The 9131-nt window shown below is 26.1% G+C and overlaps 1 protein-coding gene across 3 annotated transcripts; it reads right to left on the bottom strand.

The window, feature by feature from the left end:
• LOC127286735 (probable protein phosphatase 2C T23F11.1) lies at positions 1-7426 on the bottom strand. 3 transcript variants are annotated; one of them, XM_051313303.1, is made up of 5 exons: positions 7263-7426; positions 6177-6383; positions 4992-5197; positions 807-1032; positions 1-725 (listed from the first exon to the last, which is right to left on the bottom strand). In XM_051313303.1, the coding sequence occupies exons 2-5, from the start codon at positions 6361-6363 to the stop codon at positions 343-345; spliced, it is 1002 nt and encodes a 333-aa protein (XP_051169260.1). In that variant the 5' UTR covers positions 6364-6383; positions 7263-7426; the 3' UTR covers positions 1-342. The 3 variants fall into 3 exon arrangements, with proteins under 3 accessions (XP_051169260.1, XP_051169261.1, XP_051169262.1); XM_051313304.1 differs by having other exon boundaries at positions 6177-6380; positions 7263-7425; XM_051313305.1 differs by lacking the exon at positions 7263-7426 and adding an exon at positions 7048-7131.
• Positions 7427-9131: the final 1705 nt, after the last annotated feature.

The raw sequence follows: 9131 nt of genomic DNA, 5'->3' as shown, positions 1-9131 counted from the left end.
TTAAAATTTACCTTTTTTTTTTATTAAAATCAACGAGGAATAATTTAACAGGAATTTTTTTTTTTGGAAATATTTTTCCTTGGATCATAGCTTTTCGATTATCTTAACTATATATATATAGTACATATCACAAATTTTACTCGTGTATCTAGATTTTGCACGACGGATTTAACAATGTATAATCGAATCTTTTGATTTGTAAAAGAGAAAAAAAAACAGGATATAGAGATTTAAAAAATATATATAGGACAATAACAAGTTAGTTAACAACGAGCAATTAAAAAAAAAAAAATTTCTATAAATATAATGTGTAAATAGCGCGCGAATTATTTTTTTTTATTGTTATATGCAACTCTCGAGAATTGTTGAGGCATCGCCTATCGAATTGAAAACTGATTCAGCTGGTGGTTGTTGGCATTTAGTGACTAGATGTGAATATGGTTTTCCATGAAGTAAACATACAAGAACAACGGTCATATTGTCGCAACCAATTTCCATTAATACATCAGGCGCTAAACAATGTTTCAATAATTCCTCACATATTTCTTCGGGATCAACAAATTTTTGTTCTTGATCGCCATCAATTTTTTGCTGACATGCAGCTAATCTACTTCTCACAAATTTCACTACATCTTGATTTTTCATTACATCCCAAATTCCATCGCAAGCCAATATTAAAAATTCCCAATCTTCTGTTAATTCAAATTCTTTTACATCAGGAAGCACTAAAATGCGAGAAAATAAATTTTGAAAAATCATTAAATTATTTATTAATTATTATTATTATTGAAATTTTATTCAATTACCAGTGACTATTTGTTCCTCTTGAGTTTTACGATTATTTTGTTTAAACATAAAATCCCCAAATGCACGTGACAATGCCAAATGTCGATTGACTCTTCCCAATTCGACCCAACCACCTGCAGCTTCGATACGCTTTTTTTCAAGTACCAAATTTGGCTTGTGATCTAGACTCAAAGGAACAGAATGTCCACGAACACAAGCGACCGCTCTACTATCGCCTGCGTTCGCCTAAATTATTTAAAGGAAAAAAAAAACAATTTTTTTTTTACCAATTTAAATTTTTGTAAACCCATTAATGCCCGAAATCTTAAAATTCTTTGTACATTTTTAAGCTGTGTTATTATGAATAAAAGGTTATTATTCTACGTTTTCTATAGGTATGAGTGTTTTTTCGATTTCGGCGTCAAAAATAAATTTCGAGAAAGCCAAAACTAAATATGGCGGTTTTAATAACAAAAAACACAAAAAAAATTTCATTTATTCAAGATTTTTTTTTCACTCAGAAAAAGTGTAAGAATAAAATTCTTCTTTCAACTATGAATGCATAAAAATTGTATACTTTCTGGAAACGTAAAGCAGAATTAAAAATTTCCAGATGGCGGACCCAATATGGCATCAAATCCATTGTAAAATTTTAAAAGTTTGGTATATATTGTTTAAATTGGAGCGCATGATTATATTTCATAATGTGAATCATATAGAAATTTCATTTTATAGAATTTTATAAGATAGAACTAGCAAAATTAAACGCGCGCAAGCGCGCCAAATTGAATACTTCATTATTTGTTATAAAGAAATTAAAGATTAATATTATCAATAATAATTTAATTTATTAGAATATTATTACATATTAAATAATAATAATGAAAATGATATGTTTACAAGCCTCGGATTATACGACTTTTTCCGACTTTTTTCAAAAATACGACTTTTATCGACTTATTTTAATAAAATGCGACATTTTTTTTTACATTTGAAAAAAAATGTAAATAAAATACATTTTTTTAGTATAAAATGTAGATCTTCTTCAGATCTTCTACAATTCAATTAATTAACAAATTTTGAACTAAAATGATTCTTCACTAAATTAATTATTTTTAATAATTTTAATTAAATACATCACAAATTCAATTATATCAAAATTATTTTTAAATTAAAATTTTTATGAAATTTAACAATTGTTTATAATTTAAAAAAAAATCTATCACAATAAAATTGAATTATTTTTTAAAAATTTTAATTCAAAATAAACTAAAATTCAATTATTACCCGAAATTTTAATACAAAATCAATTAAAAAACCAATAATTATCAAAAATTTTCAATTTAAAATTGAATGATTTACCAAGTTTTCAATTTAAAATGAAATAAAATTCAATTATTTTCTAAAATTTCTATTCAAAATTAATTATCCAAATTTTCAATGAAAAATGAACTTCAATTAAATTATTATCCAAAATTTCAATTAAAATTCAATTATTTTCCAAAAATGTTTAATTTAAAATCAAATTAAATTTAATTATTCTCAAAAATTTGAATTCAAAATTAATTGAATTTTCAATAATTTGAATTTAAAAGCATCTAAAATTTAATTACCTATTTCTAAAATTGTCCATCGAAATTTTTTTTTTGAAATTTAATAATTTCAATTATAACTCTAAGGAAATTTAATTATTTTTAACTATTTTAATAATATTCTTTGAAAATTCAACTATCTGAAACCATTTTTCAATTAAAAATGATTTTCAAATTATTGTATTTTTTCCGCATTTTCTAATAAATTTTTAGTGAAATCATCTAAAATTTTAATTAAAAAAAATCACTTAAAGTTTCAATTAATTTCAAAAATCTCAATTTTAAATCTTTGAAAATTCAATTAAATTTAAAAAATGTTTTCCAAAAATTATTTGATAAATTATTTTTAGTTCTGTAAAATTTAATAATTGTTTGAAAATTAACAATATCTTTTGAAATTTAATTATTTCTAAAAATTTCAACTTTAACCCTTCGAAAAGGATTATTATTTTAAAAAAAAATTTTTATTTAAAAATCTGTAAAATATTTTTGTTAAAATAAAAAACAAATCCACTTTTTTTTGGAATATAAATCGACTAAAACGACTTTTTTGTGTCTTTAAGTTGATTCGTGGCCTGTGTTTTTATAATTAATATTTAATAGGTATTTGTTGGCCCCTGGTACCTTAAAAATTAATTTTTAAAAATTAATTTTTTTCAAATTACTATCTTGTACGAAATTTCCTGGCGCATCTTTTTTCTCATCATAAATTTTTTGTATTTGTATACAATTTTTGAATGAATATACAACTTTAAAAAAATTTTCGTTGGTAAACGTTGTGTACTTCAGCTTCGTGAATTGAATTTTCGAATTTGGAATTTTAAAGAAACTTATTCCGAAATTTGGAAACACAATTATACAACTTTGGCAAAAATAAGAAAAAGAATTGTCAAAATTTGACACGTCATAAGATTACTATTCAAAAAAACACGTGAAATCAAAAAAGGTCAACTTCAAGTTAGGACAGAAGGACAGACCAAGCATTTTATTATTATTATTATTATTATATATAATTTTACTTTATTCAAATTTGTGTTTTTCGAATTAATGTTTAATAGAATTTAAATTAACTAGAATTTATACTTAACAAAATATTCTTTCAACATAATTTCCATTTAGCTCACTTTTTTTTAAAAGAATTTTTCTTAACATGAATTTTTATTTATCAGAATTGTTATTAAACAGAATTTCGCCTGAGTCGAATTTTTAAATGCCAGAATTTAGTAGAAAACTGAAAACTTAGAATTTTCATTTATTCTACATTCCAAATGATCGAATATTCAAACGGCAGAAATATTTCGGCGCCAATTTTAAAATTGACCAAACAGAAAATGTTAAATAAAAATTTGATTATATAAAAATTCTGTTGAGTTTAAATTCTACTATTCTACTTCAGCTCTATTAAACATTAAATTCGAATAAAAATTAAATAAAATTAAATTAAAAATTAAATAAAAAAAAATTAAATTAAAATTAAATTAAATTTAATTTAATTAATTAAATTAAATTCTATAAAATGAAATTTCTAAATGATTCACATTATGGAATAATCATGCGCCCCTTCAAATTGCCAAAATATCAGAACTTGTATGTTTTCAGGGTCGCTGATTACGAATTCGATGTCAGTTTTTTAAAATTCAAAATGGAGGATCCAATATGGCGGAGAATAAATTTAAAAATTCATTCAATTGGTCTGAAATTTTGTTACCCGAGGGTTTTCGGGGTCGCTGATTACGAATTTGAAGTCCGTTTTAAAAAATTCAAAATGGCGTATCAAATATTTTGAACGAAAAATTTTAAAAGTCATTAAATGCCCTAAATCTTGTCTCTCGAAGGTTTTTGAGGTCACTGATGACAAATATACAGTTACTTCTTTAGTTGTGAATAAAAGACAACTGCTAAGCGGAGTTGATTACTAAAAAGAAAGTTGAAATAGGTACTTTTTTAGTAATCGGCGTCGTTTAGCAGTTGTCTTTTATTCCATCTGAAGAAGTAACTGCATATTTGTCATCAGTGACCCCAAAAGGCCCCGAGAGACAAGATTTAGGCCAATTTAATGACTTTAAATTGTTGTGTCCGCCATATTGGATCTGTCATTATGAATTTTTGAAAACAATCATCCAATTCGCAATTATCGACCCCGAAAATCTCCGGGTAACAAAATTCATGCCAATTGAATGCGTTTTTTAATTTCTTGTCCGCCATTTTGAATTTTGAAAAACTGACATCGAATTCGTAATTTTGGCAATTTAACCCTCTCTCTGTCCTAGTGATCGTTATCGACAAAAAACGACAATTCGGTCGCCAGGTGGGGACTATGGAAAATACATTCTATAGCGCTGGAGTGGGGATAACCCAGTACAGGGAGAGGGTTAAACAATATATACCAAAATTTTAAAATTTTACAATGGATTTGATGCTATTTTGTGTCCGCCATCTTAAAATTTTTAATTCTGATTTACGTTTTCAGAAAGTATACAATTTTTATTCTTGAAAATGTACAAAGAATTTTGAGAAATTTTGGTCGTTAAATTCCAATTGGTCCTCAGGATATTTATTAAATTTTTTAACAGTAATCTAAAAAAAAAAAAAAACTATTAAAAATCAACTTACACTGTAAAGAATGTTATCTTTAATAAGTAAAGTGATGGCAGTTGAACCGGCTTGTTTCTCTCTTAAAATTGACTCATGCTGCATATCTTTGTCCAATTCCAAAAAAGCTTTTTGTATCGCTAAACTTATATTTCCATTTTGATACTCAATTCTGTTTGTTATATACTCGTGAAGATGTTTACTTATGTGTTGTGAAATTGCTGCTCCTAAAAATGAGACACAAAAACATGAAAATAAAATTCATGAATTTAAAAACGCCCGGCATTCTCCTAAATCGGTATTCTTGATAAAATAATATTCAGTTAAATAAGATAATTTAAAATAAAAATTTTGTTAAAGAGAAATTCGGTCAAATAAACATTTTTTTTTTTACCTAAAAATGCCTTTTAAGTAAAAGAATTTCTATTTCACCGAAACTGTATTTTGACCGAACTTTCACTTTTCCGAATTTTTATTTTTTATTTGACAGAATTTTTTTTATCCGAATAAAAACTCGACCGAAATAATTTAAGTGGAAATTTTAAAATCAACGAATCATAATTTTTTTTTTTTAACAATGTTTGATTGGTTAATTTAAAAAATTTCCACTTAAAATATTTCGGCCGAGTTTTTTTTTATTCGGATAAATAAAAATTCGTCTTTTTAAAAGTTTTAAAAAAATAAAAATTCAGACAAGTGAAATTTCGGTAAAAGTTTCTTACTTATAAAAATTTAGTTGACTTGAATTTATCTTTAATATAATTAGATTAAATACAAAAATTTAGTTTAAGTGATTTGGTTAAATAGAAATTGTCTGTTAAATAAAATGTAGTTGGAATAAAAATTTTCTTTAAAAAAAAACTGTTTTTTTTTTTTTTTTTGTATAATTTCTTTTAAATAGAAATTTCCTTAAATAAATTCTGTTAAATTGAAAATTTTTAAGCAATACCGTAAAATGGGGTAAAGTCGGCGTTTGGGGGTAAAGTCGGCCGGCGCTTTAAATCATTTTAAAGTTTAACTATTACTTTTTTCCAGAAGAAATCCGAGTTTTATTAAAAATGTAGTTAGAATTAATGTAAATTAATAAATAAAATACAATATTTAAGTGTTTAAAGCGCCGGCCGACTTTACCCGCAAACGTCGACTTTACCCCATTTTACGGTATTAAATATTTTGATTTTAATGTTTGTATAAATAAATTTTTACCCCCATGCCCATCGTAAACACCAAAGAATGCAGTTCCTGGATCATCAGGTAGAGAAAGAATATGAACGTGACTATCTTCCATGCTCACACGCCATCCTTGCATACTTGAACTTCCCACTCGAAAATTATCATTTCTACAACAAGCCGTCTTCTTTGTCGTCACTGGTTCACTCAAAGTTTGGCCCATTGTAAATTTTTAATATTCTGCTTTTTTTTTACAATAAAATTTTTAATTATAAAAAAACTTTCGAAATAATTTTATACAAAAATTTTTTTTTCTCATTTTTATTACACTTTAATAGAGGTGCAATTTTTCAAAACTTGCTATTTTTTTGCAAACATAATTTTTATACATAATTCAACATATTATTTATTAATATTAATAAATAAAAATTTTTTTTTTAAATTTATCAGATTTTGAAAAATTGCTCCTCAATTACGGCGCAAAAAATGAATAAAAAAATAAAAAATGAACAAAATTATAAAAGAGCAACACAGAAAAATACAATTATTATAATCAAATATTCAAAATAGTTTAATCCAATATTAAATAATTTAATTTAAGCGCAGAAAAATAGAAATGACATTTTAAAAAAAATTATAAAATATAAATTAAATATATTAATAACAATTTTTTAATTTGATTAAAAAAAAACAAATTTTATTAAAATAAATAAAAAATTTATAAATATAAACTCTTTTTTTTCTTAAAAGTGCAAATCCTATTTAAATTAAAATGATTTTTAAAAATAACTTTTTTTTAAATATCAATTTTTAAAACTTACTATTTCAATGAAAACAATTTTTTTTTCAATAATTAATACATTTGCTATTGTTTTTGTAAACAAAAATGACATTTATAAATGTTTACCTGATGTAGATTTAATATATAAACAATTTTCTTACGGCCTTTGACCTACCTTCTGTCATTAACCCAATTAAAACTATTTTTAAATTGAAGAACCTAACCTTTTTTATTTTGTATAGTTTTAAAGACCGCACTTCAGTTTTTAAATTATCTGACATTATTTTTATTTATGATAAAAAGAAAATTTTCAATTTATAAAACAAAACTAACGAACTTACCCATGAATAATTTAAATTTTTTCATTCACTAAATTGTCGAAAAAAAAAAATAATTCACAAATTTGTTGGGTAAATTGAATTTTTATTTTTGTAATAATAAAAAAATATTAGATATCAAGAATTCTTAAAATCCATTTAAATGTAATGAACTAAAGAAATCTATATAGATTGGTAATCGAAGATGAACTTTTCGCACTAAAGCTGAATCTACATTGGCTACAAAAAGGCGAACGTGAACGTGCTGACGTCACAATGCTGCGCAAACAATGGCCGTTTCCAAATTGGGATTTTTGTCGCGCGGAAAAACAAGGACACTGCATATTTCACGAGTATACACTTTTCTCGAAACATAATGGACACTTTTTATAAAATTGGACAACATACTAATGGAGCGGTCACACCTCGGCTGCAGGAGCAGTTGCCCATGGCAACCGTGTAAGAGTAAGAGAGATAGAAGATTTGCCATCTCTCTTACTCTTACACGGTTGCCATTGGCAACTGCTCCTGCAGGCGAGGTGTGACCGCTCCATAATGCTTCTCCGAACTCCATGGCCGTTTCCGAATTGAGATTTTTAGCGCAGTATATTCTTTATCAAAAGTGCTCTACAAATCCCAATTCGGAAACGGCCCATGAATTGTTGACACAACCTTAGGGTGTTTTCGAGATCCGTGCTGTCAGGCTGCAGTCCCATGGCAGCGTTTTGTACGGAAGCGCCTACGAGTCACCAGCGAACTATCTTGTTCGCGTCACATTTTTAGCTGTGAAACCGAGGAACGCGTTCGATGGTTTCGCTGTTTCCTTGTTTTTGAGTGACGATAAAACACACTATACGGTTCGATGGTTCTCTGGTTTTACTTAGTTCTATCGTTATCGAAGTCTAAATTTTGTATTAAAAAAATAAATTTAAATTTAAAAACCGAAATATAATAATATATTTAAATTATATATTTGAGATATATCAGATATCTTATAATGTGTGCCTAAAAAATTATTTTATTTAAAAATAATAGTACAAAATATTAATAGTATAGTACAAATATAAAATGCAAACAAATCAACTTACTTCAAAATAATATTTTGTACTATTATTTTTAAATAAAATAATTTTTTAGGCACACATTATAAGATATCTGATATATCTCAAATATATAATTTAAATATATTATTATATTTCGGTTTTTAAATTTAAATTTATTTTTTTAATACAAAATTTAGACTTCGATAACGATAGAACTAAGTAAAACCAGAGAACCATCGAACCGTATAGTGTGTTTTATCGTCACTCAAAAACAAGGAAACAGCGAAACCATCGAACGCGTTCCTCGGTTTCACAGCAAAAAATGGGACGCGAACAAGATAGTTCGCTGGTGACTTGTAGGCGCTTCCGTAGTTTTGCGTTACGTTTTGTCACTAGACCCTGAGTGTAAACATAGCAAACATATATCTGCATCTCTTTTACACTCATGGTCTAGTGACAAAACGCTGCCATGGGACTGCAGCCTCAGCGTGCTGATAGTATGAAACGGTTCTCAACCACTTTCTGACTGAGTTTTGTAATCGCACCTATGAATGTCACTTTAAAATATGCACCTAACCAAACCTCGACGGCCATTTTTCGATATTTTTATAATTCAGGAGAAGAGAAAATATTTTGGAGGCGACAAAATGAGTATTTCTTAAATTTGTTATTTTTGCAAATGAATATTGGGCCATATTGTTCTTAAATAAAAATTGTTCAATATGTACATGTGAAAAAATAAGTTTTAAACAATATTTTAATTAAACTTTTATTTCACTAAATTATAGTTTCAGCTTTACCCTCTCCAAAATATTTCACGAAAATATTTTGGAGGCAACCGCTGTTTTCC

The sequence above is a fragment of the Leptopilina boulardi genome, unplaced genomic scaffold, assembly GCF_019393585.1.
Source record: "Leptopilina boulardi isolate dan_hultmark-lab unplaced genomic scaffold, ZJU_Lbou_2.1 LbouV2_362, whole genome shotgun sequence".
Taxonomy (NCBI): domain Eukaryota; kingdom Metazoa; phylum Arthropoda; class Insecta; order Hymenoptera; family Figitidae; genus Leptopilina; species Leptopilina boulardi.
The sequence above is the reverse complement of the archived record's forward strand: the minus strand, read 5'-3'. Positions and strand labels throughout refer to the sequence as shown.

Bases quoted from the DNA above. Each gene is read 5' to 3' on its own strand.
- LOC127286735 (XM_051313303.1), bottom strand. From the start codon at position 6,363: ATGGGCCAAACTTTGAGTGAACCAGTGACGACAAAGAAGACGGCTTGT. The intron at 5,198-6,176 runs GTAAAAATTTAT...TCTCATTTTTAG, and splicing joins TGTTTACGATGGGCATGGGG to GAGCAGCAATTTCACAACAC. The intron at 1,033-4,991 runs GTAAGTTGATTT...TAAATAATTTAG, and splicing joins AAGATAACATTCTTTACAGT to GCGAACGCAGGCGATAGTAG.